The sequence below is a fragment of the Carassius auratus genome, chromosome 30 (assembly GCF_003368295.1).
Source record: "Carassius auratus strain Wakin chromosome 30, ASM336829v1, whole genome shotgun sequence".
Classification (NCBI taxonomy): Eukaryota; Metazoa; Chordata; class Actinopteri; order Cypriniformes; family Cyprinidae; genus Carassius; species Carassius auratus.
In genome coordinates, this window is record NC_039272.1 from 2,977,246 (window position 1) to 2,992,139 (window position 14,894).

Below are 14,894 nucleotides of genomic sequence, written 5' to 3' on the forward strand. Positions count from 1 at the left end.
GTATACTGTATCTGCATAGTACCAGTTCAGGAAATTAATAAAATGGTACTTTGACAGATGATTTTATTTTTCTAAGAGAGGCATGAATTTGAATCAAAAGTTACAAAAACTGCAAATTCCAGCAGGTGTTTTATTTGATGCATTGCAGTGCTTGTTGACAGAGCAAACTTACAGTTGTAGAATCATATTATTTTTTTTTATTATTTATTTAATAGTTTCCATCTCCAGAATGGGACACGGTTACTCCTGAAGCCAAAAATCTCATCAATCAAATGCTAACCATAAACCCTTCCAAGAGAATCACAGCACAGGAAGCTCTCAAACACCCATGGGTCTGCGTACGTATTCACCACCTGCACACGCAGACACATAAACAAAAAAACGGCACAACACGGGTCTAGATGGAAAGTAAAAATCTTTCCCCTATTTGTTTTAATAGCAACGCTCTACTGTGGCCTCCATGATGCACAGACAAGAGACTGTGGAATGCCTGAAGAAGTTCAACGCCAGAAGGAAACTCAAGGTGAGTTTCATGGTCACACACATACTCACTCAATTCTAATTTTATACACGCAGAGGTTATATTTCCTCTCTCTCCTCAAAGGGGGCCATCCTCACCACCATGCTGGTGTCACGGAACTTCTCTGGTAAGTTACTCGAGTATGATCCAGATGGAAATGAATTTTGATTGACAGCTGAGTTTACAGATCAGTCTGTTCTGTGTATGTTTTTAAGGGTCTCCAGGGTTTCTTTTACATCCCCACTCCATCTTGATGTGCTTTGTTGTCTGTCTTGTGTCAAAGATATACTTATTTTGTGTTCAAATAAAAGTAACTCATGGGCAAGATTGTCCATGCTATACAGGGTTTATATAATTATGCGCAGATTTTGTGACCCTGACATGTATTTAGAGAGTTAATTGTACTTGAAGTGGTATAATGTTATTGCATTAGATAAACAAATAATGCTAGTATCTATTATTGCGGAATCAAAAAAAAGTAGCATTTTTGTGATGCCGCATAATAATAAGCCAATAAAAATAAGCAAAATTAAGCAAAATACACACAAAAAGTGCAATACTATGTAAAATTATTGATCCGGTAGTGTGATAAACAAATATGCATGAAAATGAAAAAGTAAAGTAAAAAAAAATTTTGATTAATTAATTTCTGTAGTATTTTGTACCAGAAAAATTTTAAGTAGTCCCATATGTATCTTTGTCCTATTGTTTGTAATTTGGTTCTGTGTTCTTCTTTTAAAAAATAACAATTTTCCTGAAGGTTTTGTATCAGAAGTGGATAAGAATATTTTTTTTAAGTCATGTATATAGTATATGAAGTGTCATACATAATATGCTATATATCGTTAAAAAATATGCAAGAAATTATTACATTTTAAATGCAAAAATCACGAAAAAGAAGGCAAATAAATGTGAATAGAGTGTTTCATGACCCATTATGTCTACCAATTACATTTAGAGTGTTTCTCAGTCATACGACAACAGGAGGGTTAGTAAATTCTGATAAACTATTCCTAACATTTAATTTTTTAATGGCTGAAATATCTTTAAATTAAAAAAAAATAAATAAAAAAATAAAACACTTCTAATGTTCATACATTTTTAAGTGCGTTTTAAGTGTCCATATACTTTCATGTGACCACACTCTATATACTTTTACTCTCAGCCTACCACTTACGTACAACCTTTTGCTCTCCATCTCACAGTTGCAGTTTTCATGCTCTGACCTCACAGATGTCATGCATAATACAAAATAACATGCATTCTCACTGCACATGTAATTTCAGTCTCTCTGTCAGTTCTCCTTTATTGAATGGCATCCTTAATGGGAATTCAAATGGTTATAGTAGCACTTTCTGTCTTTTGATCTCATCTGTGATGTCAGGGCTCTGCTTGTAACCTCTAGATGATGGTCCAGCAGAGAACGTTGATGATGTGTGTGGTGTTGAATGTGAGGAAGGATGATTCCTTCTGAGTCAGAGTCTTGTCTTTGTTGTAATAAAAATATGGCTCTTGTTTGAGTGGGGATTGTTTTGTTACAAGCCACCTGTCTTAAAGAAATAAAAAAGAAAATTGGTTTGACGTGTTCTTATAACTGACAGTTTCTTCTCCCATAGACTAATGAATGGTTCTCTTTCACTCTTCCCTCTCTCTCTTTTTGTTCCTTCCTCTCATTGTGTGTGTGTGTGTGTGTGTGTGTTAGTGGGTAGCAGGCAGACCACGGCTCCCGCCTCGGTCACTGCGGCTGCGGCTGCAGTAGCCGCGGCTGCAGGCACCACAGCAGGGCTGGTGGAACAAGGTAGCGCCGCCCTACAGGGCCCTATTCCTCTGCCCCTTTCTGTCTCTGCAGATTCCTCACATTCTTTCTTTCATTTCCATTTCTATTTTCCATTTACTTTGTTTGAAATTCTAGTTTGTTCTTTTACTTTTTCTCTCTTTTCCCATTTTCACTTCCAATATACTGTAATTTCCTTTTTCATTTGTGCTTTTCTATGTCCTTTTTCCATTTCCTATTTCCTTAGCCATTTTCCTCTTCCTTTCTTTTCATTTCCCTATTACCCTTCCTTTCCTTTTTGTTATTTTCTTTTCTTTTTCATTTTCATTTAATTAATTTTCCTTTCCATTCCTATTCCTTTGTTTTTGTTTACATTTCTTTAAGTAATTATTTCCCCTCCTTTCCTTTCCTTTCCTTTCTTTTTCTTTTAACATTTTACTTCCCTATTCATTACCTTTTCCCCTTTCTTTCCATTTCCCTCTCTCCCCTTCTGTCTTTTTCCTCTCCTCTTCCCCTTTCCTTTCCTTTCTTTTCCCTTTTCCTTTTCCCTTTCCTTTGCAATATTCCTTTTACTTCCCTTGTAATTTTTCTTTGCTTTTCCCCTTTCTTTCCATTCTTTTCCTTTCCCTTTTCCATTTCCCATCTTTTCCATTTCCTTTGCAATTTCCCTTTTACTTCCCTATTATTTTTTTCTTTACCATTTCTTTGCTTTTCCTTTCCTCTTTCCATTTCCTTACCCCATTTATTTTCCCATTTTCCTGTTTACTTCTCTATTCATTTCCGTTTGGTTTCCTTTTTTCTTGTCTGTCTAATTTCATTTTTCTTATTTCTTTCAGTTCCTTTCATTTCTTCTATGAAAGGAACATGTTTGTGTTTCATCCTCTCCCATCATCCTCTCTGTCCCTCACTAGTCCATGATTGTCTCTGCATGGGGCTAAAGCATGCATGATGACTCACCCTCTACCTCTACCTGCTGATCCTTCCTTTCCTTTCTTGTCCTCCAAACTTTTGTGTCATTTTTCATCTAATTCTATTGCACTTCATGTCTGATATCATATATATCCACTTTTTGGTTCTCTCAGCTGTCTGTGGTCATCACTGGCATCACCATTTCATTCATCTTTTATTTATTTTACAGAGGATCTACACCAAGATCCCTACATGATGAATGTATGGTCCCTTCCCACTCTCTTTTTTTGAGTCCTTTCTTTCGTACAGTATGTGCCATAAATCACTGCCTCTTCCCTTTTTTCTGGTTTATTCTTATCCTCCTCCTCCTCCTCATCACTTTTCTTTGCCATTTTTATCTGACACCCATAAGCCATCTTCACTTTCATCCTCTGTATTCTTCCTTCCTTTACTCTGTCTTTAATATGGTCTGTGAAGTTGAAGTTCACCCCTCTTTCTGGGGGTGGAACAGTCTGCCTGCTGTTGTGCTGAATGCTGCATGGGAGGTTTTGACTAATGCATGTTCACTAACTTGGGGGTGAGATGGGCCGAACGGATCTGGTGCACTTGTGCATGGTCAAAGCTTCTTGACAACTGTGCTTTTTTTTAATTTAATGGAAATATAGAATTTCAATTAACAGTAATTAAAGATAACGGATCCACAGTATGAAGGGAATGAACAATATCTCTTTTTGTTCCATATTAGTGAATGTACAGTTGCAGCGCATTTGTTTATTTTACAGGATTTAGCCTAGACCACTACACTAAGTATGCAATTTGTCAAAGTTAATCTTGGGCCAAGGCCTACATGCCTGTAATTAAACATTGTAGTTTCAGTTTGATCAAGAACATTGTAGTTTGAAATCTTTTTCTTGCCTCTTACTTCAATAACTCTTTGTTTCTTGCATCTCCTCCTCAAACGCTGATACAAAGAAAATCAAGCTTTGCTAATCTATCACAAAACAAATCAGTGCCAGAGCAAGCTGCTCAAATGATTTGTATTTTATTCAGATTGTTTTAGTTTTGACCAGATAGGAAAAGAAAAGCAGAAGACAAAGTACAAGATTAGTTTTGACATGTTGAACATTATCAACTTTGTTATCCCCATCCTTATAGTTTGTGTTATTTCATAGTTATAAATGTTTAAAATTAGGTTTAATATTAATAAAATCATTGTCCATTGCTGTGGACACAAATATAGTCATCTTTATAGTTATCATCCTTGGTGTGAACAGGCTTTTATTCTGAAATGTGTGGTCCAAATTGTAGATATTTTCCAGCTTTTTAATTATCTTTAATATCTTAATATTGATTTATTTGTTCTAAAATGGCTTGGAATTATGTTTTTCTGTCAGTGAAAGCATCATTTTGACTATTTAGTCACTGGCATTTAAGCTTAAAGTTAAAACATGATTATTCAGTATTTCTTGATTTATCTTAACAGCTGCTCTGAAGGAGATGCTAGTGGCATCGTTTTGACGGTTACCTTTCTTAAAGGGCAAAAATTGATTCAAGTTGAAATGTTTTTCATTATTCTTTTTAAACCGAGTGCATCATGGTAGAAGGGTTGAGCTGGTACATTGAGCGTGTGCTGTGGCTCAATGTGAAGGCTGTGCTTCATATTTGATGCTCCCTCCACATGCCTGCAATCAAATATTAATGTAGTGCTGCGTCTCTTTGTTGTCCTTCTACTTCCCTCAGCCTCAGCAGCCAGACTACTGCACTATAGGCAGTTACACTACATATGGGACTGACACCTGGATCATTCCAAATCCTCATGTTTGATTTTTATGTAGTGCATATAAGAGAACATATTTCTAAAATATGATTTAGGTTATAAACAAGTATATGGACACCCGTAAGTCTTGCTGTTACAGTGGAAGCTGTTATAACAGCCAAAGGGGATTCACCTCCCTACATACAGCCATAGTTTTGAAATCAAGGTTAAAAAGGTGTAAAAATAGGTAAGGAGTTTATACCTTTTGTCATGCAGTGAAAAGCTGCATTATCATTAGACTATAATGCTCAGTTTTGTTTGTGCAACAACTACACTACTGCATTCAATTTGTCAAGATAATATATTGCAATTAACTTATTTAATGTAAATAATATTTTCATATGTAATGTGTTTTTAAAGACTTTGGAGAACAATTGAGGACTAGGTTTTAGAGTAGTGAAACTGCTTATATAAAACAGCCTGGCACAAACGTATTTGCCTGCTATTTTTTGCTAAACCTTGTTTGTGCTGACTCTCTGCAAAGTAGATCAACTCTGAGAAAAATGATGACTGTACTGAAAAGTTGACAATACTTTTATTTTTTTTATTTTGTTCTTGAGCCCCATATACAGCACCATTGATAGTGGTTTAGCTTCAGCGTTCATAGAGACAGCACTCTGGTATTTTGAACTCTTCTCCATTACTCTCTCTTTTTCTCTCAATTCTCTCTTGCTCTTGCTCTCTGTGTTAATGGCAAGGTAAGGAGCTCCAATCACTCTTTCTACACTACTCCTCTTTCTACAGGGACGCATGCTCATTTCTTCTCCCTGATCTCTTTGGGCCACCAGATGGATGGATTGGTGGCCCAGATACAGTTCTAGGAGGATCTGTATCAAATACCAACCTTGAATCACCCTGTTTTTCAGTTTATGACCAGACGTACAGCACATTTATTAGGCTTAATTTCTTGTGCTACCATCTCGGCTGTAAAAGTCTTTGAGCAAATGCGTTTAATGTGAATGTGATGGTGTTGCTGCTAAAAAAAAAAGAAGTATTTGAATGAAATGCTTCAAGGGTGCTTGAGAGGGTGTGTGTGCATTTGTTTGCATATGCATTCTGAATATAAAGTGGTACAAGAACCTACAATGACTTTTTTATATTGATTTTAAAAAGTGTTGTTAACCATGATGCTGTAAAAAGAAATGCTGTTTATTTGTTGTATAATTATCAATCCTAATATTTCTTGGATTGAAAAGTTCCTCGGTCAACTACAATACAATTGTACACCTGTGGCAACATTGTTTTTGTGATAAGGAAGCAGATAAATATGTATAGCTTTGTGGATTTTCTTTTTTACCAGTTTTCTTATAAGACGTAAACAATTTGTTGTATTTTATTTTATTTGTTTATTTATACATTTTTTAATTAGACAATGAGGAACTGTTCAATCTTAGAAGCCATGAGTTATACTTTATAATAAATCTTAGGGCCCTATTTTAACAATCTAAATGCAAAGTGTAAAGCGCACGGCGCAGGTGTACTCAGGGCGTGTCCAAATCCACTTTCGCTATTTTCGCTATATGAGTTGTCCATATTCTCTTAATGAGTAATGGGTGTTTTTTGGGTGTAACGTACAATAAATCAATCAGAGTCTCATCTTCAATTCCCTTTAAGAGCCAGTTGCGCTCGTGCCATGACGGATTTGCTATTTACACGACAGAATTTGGCAAGTGTAATGACAGACACATCTCTGAGATGAAATGGAGCTGCTCGTGTGCAAGCAAATAGATAGCCTTATTCTGATATAAGCGATGACTGTCTATTATGACATGTAGGCATTTTTATATTTAAATAGCCTACAAACAATTCTTATGCATTGCAATCCTTTAATTATTAATATTTGGCATGTTTATGTGCTGGTGTGCGTCTCTGTGTTTAATAAATAGCATGTACGCATGTTGTGGAACCTATACTAACACGCTCTTTAAATAACAAATAAAAAACATTGCGCCAGACTTTAGACCAGGTTTGAGTCGGTCTATGGTGCAGTTTATTTTCAGTTCCTTAAAATAGCAATGCGCCTGAACACACCTCTTTTTAAGACCAGCACACCCATCGACGCAAAAATGGGCGCAAATGCATTTGCTTAAACGACGTGGCACTGGACTGGAAAATGCGAATGGCACCGGACTGAAAACTTGCAAACGCTATGCTAATTTGGTGCTCAAGTAACTGTTTTCACTGCTTAATATTTTTGTGGAATATCTTTTCAGTATTCTTTAATAAACAGAAAGTTCAAAATAACAGCATTTTTTTTTATTACTAACTCCCAATGTTTTGAATAGTATTATAAATTCATATCTACATTGACTGCTGATCTAATAAGAATTATATGATGTATTATGTTAATGACTCATTAATGAAGTTTATTCTGAAGTGTCATTGGTTGTAATGTGGCTGTATCATGTGTATAAGTAGGCCAAGACAGAATCTGTCCTTGCAGCACATTCTGGATATTATTGCATAATTTGAATTGAATCTCCTGCCTCTTTTGAGCTTTCTTGATCATTAAATTATTTACGGGTAAGAGCCTAGAGCTCTCAAACATCTTTAACATATTTTACTACGTTGAAATCCATTCCATAAAAGTCTCCCCCAAATTGAGTGCACAATCCTGTTTGGGCCTATTTATGGATTACAATATTATAGGAATGATTAATATCTGCAGTGTTATGTTTCATTTTAGGAAATATAGCCTCGGATAAACTGCCTGTCTGATGGGTTAAGTGACATTTTGTATTACTGTGTTGCTGATTTAATGTCTGTCTCTTATTTCCTGCTATTGTAGCAGCCAAGAGCTTGTTGAACAAAAAAGCGGACGTTAAGGTAAGAAGATCTGTTGAACTTCTGACCTCTGTGACCCAGACGTGACCCTAAGATTTAGTAGCTTCTCTCTTTTCACTACTCTGTCTCTCTGCCCTGTCTAATCTGTCAGTGCTTGCTGTGTGTGTTTAGAGTCTCTTCTTTATTGCATGATGGTGTTGTTTTTATACATAAATGTAGTTAGTTCATATTGTGGTTATGAGTGTGTGTGTTTTAGGACACGAAAGTAAAAAAAACGTGATCTTGTGAATATCTTCTGCTAAATTCCTTATTAATCTACCAGTGAGACAACATTTAAATCCATCTCTCAGGATCCCACACATGAGCCTGAAAATATGATCTGTTTGATGAGCATTTCAATAAATTTTTTGGACTCTAACAGTCATGCGAGCATAGAAATATATGGTTATTTAGCTACCGATAAAACCTTAAACGCCGTATTTAAATCCATCACACATTAGCGCAAAAAGTACAAATAGAGTGTGGATTATATATTTCAGTGAATTTGCCGTGCTCTATAGCAGACATGAGAGTGTGGAAATATAAGGTGTTACCAAACTCTGTCCGGTCACAGAGCCAGCGATAGCACTGAAAGATGAGACGACGTGAAGGTTTTATTTCCGTCAGTGCATGTGGGAGATGTTTAAGCGAATGATATAACGACGACGGCTGTGATGCCATTGAGGAATCTATGGAATCTTCCACAAGAGACGGAGTAATCTGATTCACGAAACGTGATTTTCAGAGATGAACTGCACTTAGCACACACTCAAACACATTCCTACCTGTTTCTACTTTGTCGTCACCACACACCTGCGGCTCCCACCTGCTCTCTTCATGATGTGTACGTATGTTTGTGTGTGAGTGTGTTTGAGCAGAGAAATAGTTCAGCTGGGAATGTGACACTGGTTCCAAGAATAGCCCCGAGTCTGAAACCCTGGAAACTCTGAGACCAAAATAGCAGCACCGCACTCCTCTCATCTCCTAGCAACCGGCTCCCCCACGTCCTCTCCAGCCATTTCCAAACATTTCTTCTGTCCTTTTCACGATTACTTTATGCTCTCTCTCCTTTCTTCACCTTTATGCTCCGTCTTCAAAGCCCTTTATTTAGTCTCTATCACTATTTCTCAAATTAACCGAAGCTGGCTTCCTCACTTTGTGTTGAAATCTTTGCACGACTGCTGGTTATGTAATTCTGCTTTAGAATTGGAGGTGTTTTTATTTATTTATTATTTTAATACGGCAGTTGCGGAGATTGGAAGCTGCGCTGCTGCGTTTTGAACCAAAGCGCTTCTGAGAACATTCTGTGCTTAATATAACTCGTTCTTGGCTGCCCTTTTTTTTTAGGACAAAAAAAATCACTAAACCACACAGACTGTGCTTGCCTCCTCTCTCAGCATCCCTGACTCTCCTTGCACATCATTCCCACTTAGTGTAGCTTTCCCTGCTCCAGGTTCAAGAGTAAGATTGTCATGTGTCACAAACAGCTGACCCCAGATCAGGTAACTTTGCTTACACTGATCATTCCTCAGGTGCACTTTAACTATTCTTCTGCTAGTAGCATGTTTCTCTTTCCTTTTTCCACTTGTTTTGCTCCTTCACCTGACCAACTAGCCTTGTTTCTCTTCCTCTGAAATTTCCTCTTGTGCAGAAGAACTTTTGAGTTGTCTTGCTCTGAACCCAAACCTTCACATGCTCCCTAAAATTGTTCTTCCAGTCATTTTCTTTGACTGATACACACACAGCTATGCTGCATTTGAGATCTCCTCCCAGCTCTTTTCTCTTTGCCCCAAATGAAAATGGTTATTAAAAAAACCCAACAGCTACTTTTTTATATATATATATCGTCTCACAGGTTCCTCCATTTTTTTTCACTTGTCTCCTTTTCATTCTCTCTGTAGAAGCGGAAGTCGAGCTCTACCATTCAGTACATGGTGAGAATCTTATTTCATTTTCATATCTTCCTCTTCTTGTACATCCACCTACTGTACCAGCCTATAGTGTGACACTTTCAAAAAGTTGTACTTCCTGCATTTCTGTGGGACCTAATGAATTGATGGCTATTATTACTCAGACTTTTTTTTTTTTTACTGGTCAACTAATCGTGGATCTTAGTCTCACCCACACTATCCAATAAAGTGCATTCATCTATTATAAAACTGCTCCACACGGCTCTGGGGTGTGTCGGTGGGGAGGGCCTCCTGAAGCCAATTGATGCATCTGTGTAACTCATAAAAAGTACTCATTTTTATGGATATGCATATGTATTCATATTTACGGATACGCCAGTCTCTCGTGAACACGCGTACAACAGTTAGCAGAAGCTAGAGATTACGGTTTATGAGGTTTAAATATGTATATTAGATGCATGGCACAAAAACTAAATAAACAGACTGGTTGCTTTATGTGTCAGGCAGTATCTGAATGTCTAAGTGGGCAGTTCTTGGCCAGAACACACTGTGGACTAGACGTTTTGGAGCTTAGTCAAAGATCTGGCTTTGTTAAACCACTTGGACACAGTAAATGTGTCCAGCCTTTTTTAGTATTTTCTGGAGTCCTCCTACTTGCTGTTCTTTACCTTGTTTGAATAATTTTGACCAGCTCCATATTGACACCACAGACCTCTTTGGTGTCATTCTCCATGATGGTAATCGGATGTTTTATGGATGATACTGACCACTCCAGAAGCTTTCTAAAGCAGGTTGAAGAGTCCTTTCTACTCTTACACAGGTAGGCAATGGAAAAGACACACAGAATAAGACCCTGTGTTTTTCTCAGTATTTCCATAGGATCTGAAGATCCCATTTATGCACATCCCAGGGTTCTGACTACTGCACAAAATCTGCTTGCTTTCTTTGCAGGTTTGACACTTATATTCTCTATACTCGGGACTTTATTCTTATGGTTCCCATAAGAGGTTAGCATTGCTGGTTGTCCTTCCTGAAGATATCTCTCTATACTTGGATAAAGTTGGATTTCCATAGAGATCCATGACCATCTGCAATAATGTTTTTGGGAATTGTTCACATTTACATTGTTAATTCTGCTAGCCATCATCTGGTCCAGTTAGGAACAGTATGTATTTGAATGTGTGCTCATAGTGGCAAAGTCATTTCATGTTTGTGAGGATCCAGTAGTCGTGATCTGCTGTTCATTCATCTCCCTTGACCGTGTCTTCCGCACATAGACATGAAAACGACTCCTCTCACGCGAGTACCTGAGCCGTACAAGGGGATTCGGACCGTTAGCTACCTCGATATCACCACAAGCTCATAGACGTGAGTCCTGAGGGACCCGGAGAACAAATAAACACCCATAGCTAATCCGCCTCTGCATGTAATGTGGCTAATTAGTATAATGGTTTAGTTTAGGAAGCCTAATTGGCGAAAAGCATTTTGTGGACTTTTATAATGACCCTCCTCTCCCTTTCGCTGCTAGAGAACATTGTATCTCAATGAATAATGGTGTTTTCATGTAAATGGGTAGTTCACACTACATCAGTCAGTTACCTTTAAAACAGATAATGACTGTACCCTACTGCATGTGTTTGTGTGCATGTGCATGCCGATCTCTCCCTCGTTCCTTCTTAACCTGACCTTTTCTTAACCGAATTTATGTTGTGTTTCCCTGCACAGCCCCAGACAAACAGCACCAAAAACAGCATAGTCACCAGTCCCAAAGGAAACCTCCCCTCTCCTGCACTGGTATTTATCGCTCTCGTCCTTTTCTTTTCTTCCACTCCAACCTTTTTTCCCTTCTGCCTGTGACTGTACTTGCAATCTGTTTTCTTTTGAGTGGTTTTGCCAACTTTTTGTATTGCATATGAGTGCAAACCTTGTGGAAAAAGATGTGCAATTAAACGGGAATAACATAAACATTATGCACATTATAATGCAGACGTGAAATACAAATATCATTCTCTAATTATAATTGTGCACTGTAGCTGCCCTAAAATGTATGATGTTCAATGAGTTGGTTATAATCAAACCATTGGCATTTGATATTGCGGACTAACTTTCATGCAGCCATTTTCACTATAACTTTTAACCGACTGGTCTCAGGGTGATTTTAAAAGGGATGTTCTCTCCTGTTTCTTGATTTCTCAATGTCTCATAGGTGTCTTAAAGGAGTAACAGTTCATCATATTAATGAGGAACATGTTCCACTATGGTTTGAGAACCAGTGTATCCATGTGCCTTCATTTTTAACAATATGTCAGTTTCAAACCTAACATAAAGTGCTTTTGATATATTTTCCAAAACACAAGACACTTGGTTTGATGATTAGTTATCTAATGCAATGACATTCTTGCGTTTTTAAGTGTCTAAAGTGACCAGATAATTTCAGGGCCATTATATTTCAGGATATTCAGTGTTCAGTGCATCTGCAGCACCCTCATTAAGATCTGGATTGGTTTGGGGATAGAAACTCCTCCTGGAGCTCTTAGAATCAGCCCTTAAACAGTTTTTTACAGTTTCCTGGCTGCAGTGCTGAGAAGAGGCTGAGATCTCACTGAGATCCTTAATGGCATTCCTCACTTAAATCCACTGGGTCTAGTGTACTGTAGTTGTCAATGGAGTTATACTGTATGTTTACAGCCCTGAGCAGTGCAGGTGTGTTATTAGTGTGTGTGTGTATGTGTGTGTGTGCGCACATCTCATAAAATTTGAAGAACACCATGATTCTTTTTTGTGGCATTCTAAATTACTTTAAAGGGGGGGTGAAATGCTCGTTTTCACTCAATATCCTGTTAATCTTGAGTACCTATAGAGTAGTACTGCATCCTTTTATAACTCCAAAAAGTTTTTAGTTTTATTATATTCATAAGAGAAAGATAGTCTGTACTGATTTTTCCTGGAAAAACATGACCGACTGGAGGCGTGACGTGTGGGCGGAGCTAAAGAATCACGAGCGCCAGTAGGTTTTTGCGTTGAGAGCGTTTGGAAGCTGTGACATTACCGTGAGGAAAAACACATCCAAAACAAACCATGACTAACAGTCAGATTCAGTGTATATTTATGATCCAGAATCAGATCCAGAGGCTGAAATTTAACAAGAGCAGCATCAGCAACAACGTCTTTATGTGTCATGTACTGAAACTGTATATATTTGCTTAGCGGTTTTGGAAAATGACTAAGTTCCACTTTGTCGTCTTTTTTTTTTTTTTTTTTTTAAGCTGTACATGTGGAAAGTGCAGTTTGATGACAACATCGCATGTTGTTTACTTGATGTGCTTACGCGCCAATAGCCAAGTTAACAACACAGAGATATTTGAAGCAGTTTTACTCACCGCCTGCGTTTCCAACACACGATCGTTACCCTTTTTCGTTGGGACTGCATTATCCTTAAGAAATAAACGATGTGCAAATCTGTCGTCAAACTGGGCCTTGTTTGTAAAACAAGCATCTTCGAAATGCAGGGAACAAACACAAACACTTGCACAACTCCGTTGATGCTTTGTAAAAATAAACTCCATCCACTGGTCCCTTAATGCTGTTTTTTTCTTTTGGTAATCTGTGCAGGGTTGTCTTGCCCTCGCAACCAAAAACACACTTCTTTTGTGACATTTCACGACGCTCTCGCTCTGATCAGTGAAGTCTGTTGTGCTCTCAGTGCTCTGCTATACGGGAGCGCGCGCTCTTCCGGCAGAAGTGCCTTAGGACCCATATAAGGAAATTCCGCTCCATCTAAAGTCACACAGAGCCATACTCGAAAAAAAACTTTCCGAAACTTGTGACAAACCGGAAGGAGTATTTTTGGAACAGAAATACTCCTTCAAACGTACAACTTAATTTTTGAAACTTTGTCCATGTTTAGCATGGGAATCCAACTCTTTAACAGTGTAAAAAACTCAGTATGCATGAAATAGCATTTCACCCCCCTTTAATTTCATTTTTGATTAATGCTATCAATTTATTTGTAAAAAAAATGAACTTGACAAATGTGTGTATTTGTGTGTATGTACTATTTATTTTATAAAGAGATGTGAATTCTCTAGGAATTGTGCCTGCTGGTTTTATACATTATGAATACATGGTTTCTTTTATTTTGCATGCATCTCTTATATAAAACCCTGTTGTATGCAATGCTAATTTCACCAAGCGAAAGGAGGCGTGTTTGTGCTGAAAAGAAAAGTATTTTTTACATTTAAAGGCACAGCATTATTCCAAAGTAGAAAGTTTCGAACAAGGTTTTGAAAATGAGCCAGTCTTAAAGTGGCATTAAGCCTTATGCTTTATATCGGTGCCCATGGACCCAGTTAAGCCCTTCATTCAGCTGTTTATTCAGTAGCTCTCTGACATTCTGATATATTACAATACACTCTAGTCATGCGTTTATGGGGTTGTTTATTCGATTGAATTATGCCAGTTTGCCTTTCAGTGTCTGCTTTGATCCGGTGGATGATGAAGGTTTTTTTTGCTTGGAGTTGGCAGGGAATTTAATAAATGTCATTATGCCAGGGTGGTGGGTACATGGGTTATGTGATTGTTTAATGTTTAATGATATGCTTGAGGGATATAGATGGGTGGTCTATGTTCTGAGGGGAGTTTTGTAGATTTCTGTGGTCTGTAAAAGCTCTGTGAAGAGGTTTTAGAGTGAACTCCAAGCGTTAAGGAAGGAAGCTCCTAATGGAAACATGACTTGCGTTTCAACACATACAGCCATTGCAACATGTGACCCAATACATCAGAATATTTTAGGATCTCTCATAGTTGCCCTTTAATGCTGCCACTGTGGAGTGTGTGTGCTGCTCGTGTGTGTTTTATGGTGCAGATATAGTTACTCAACCTTGAAGTGAAGTGAGGAGGTGTTTATGGTCAGTAAAGACTCTAGCCTTAGTGCTTTGTTTCATGGCTTCTCTTCCAGATTTACTATGAGCTGTACGGTTGTGTAGGACTGGCTGATATTTTTATTTTGAACCCTTGATGTAAATATCTCCATTTTATGTTTTTGTATTTTAAATTTGCTTTACTTTCCCCAGTAAGAGGAACCACTATTTTAACCAAATAGCAAAGGATACTTAAAATATTTAATGTAAGATTTTTTTTATT

General features: G+C 37.6%; 1 protein-coding gene across 34 annotated transcripts in view; it reads left to right on the forward strand.

Annotated features, from left to right (window-relative positions):
* Positions 1-14,894, forward strand: part of LOC113048876 (calcium/calmodulin-dependent protein kinase type II subunit beta-like) — a 55,830-nt gene that overhangs the window by 26,749 nt on the left and 14,187 nt on the right. For 7 of the 34 annotated variants that reach the window (XM_026210797.1, XM_026210805.1, XM_026210803.1 and 4 more), the window contains exons 10-16: positions 216-338; positions 440-523; positions 605-647; positions 2,223-2,318; positions 7,808-7,845; positions 9,744-9,776; positions 11,478-11,546. In XM_026210797.1, the coding sequence (XP_026066582.1) occupies positions 216-338; positions 440-523; positions 605-647; positions 2,223-2,318; positions 7,808-7,845; positions 9,744-9,776; positions 11,478-11,546 (486 nt within the window). The remainder of the gene's footprint in view (positions 1-215; positions 339-439; positions 524-604; positions 648-2,222; positions 2,319-7,807; positions 7,846-9,743; positions 9,777-11,477; positions 11,547-14,894) is intronic. The other 27 variants (XM_026210801.1, XM_026210807.1, XM_026210804.1 and 24 more) reach the window with 9 other exon arrangements.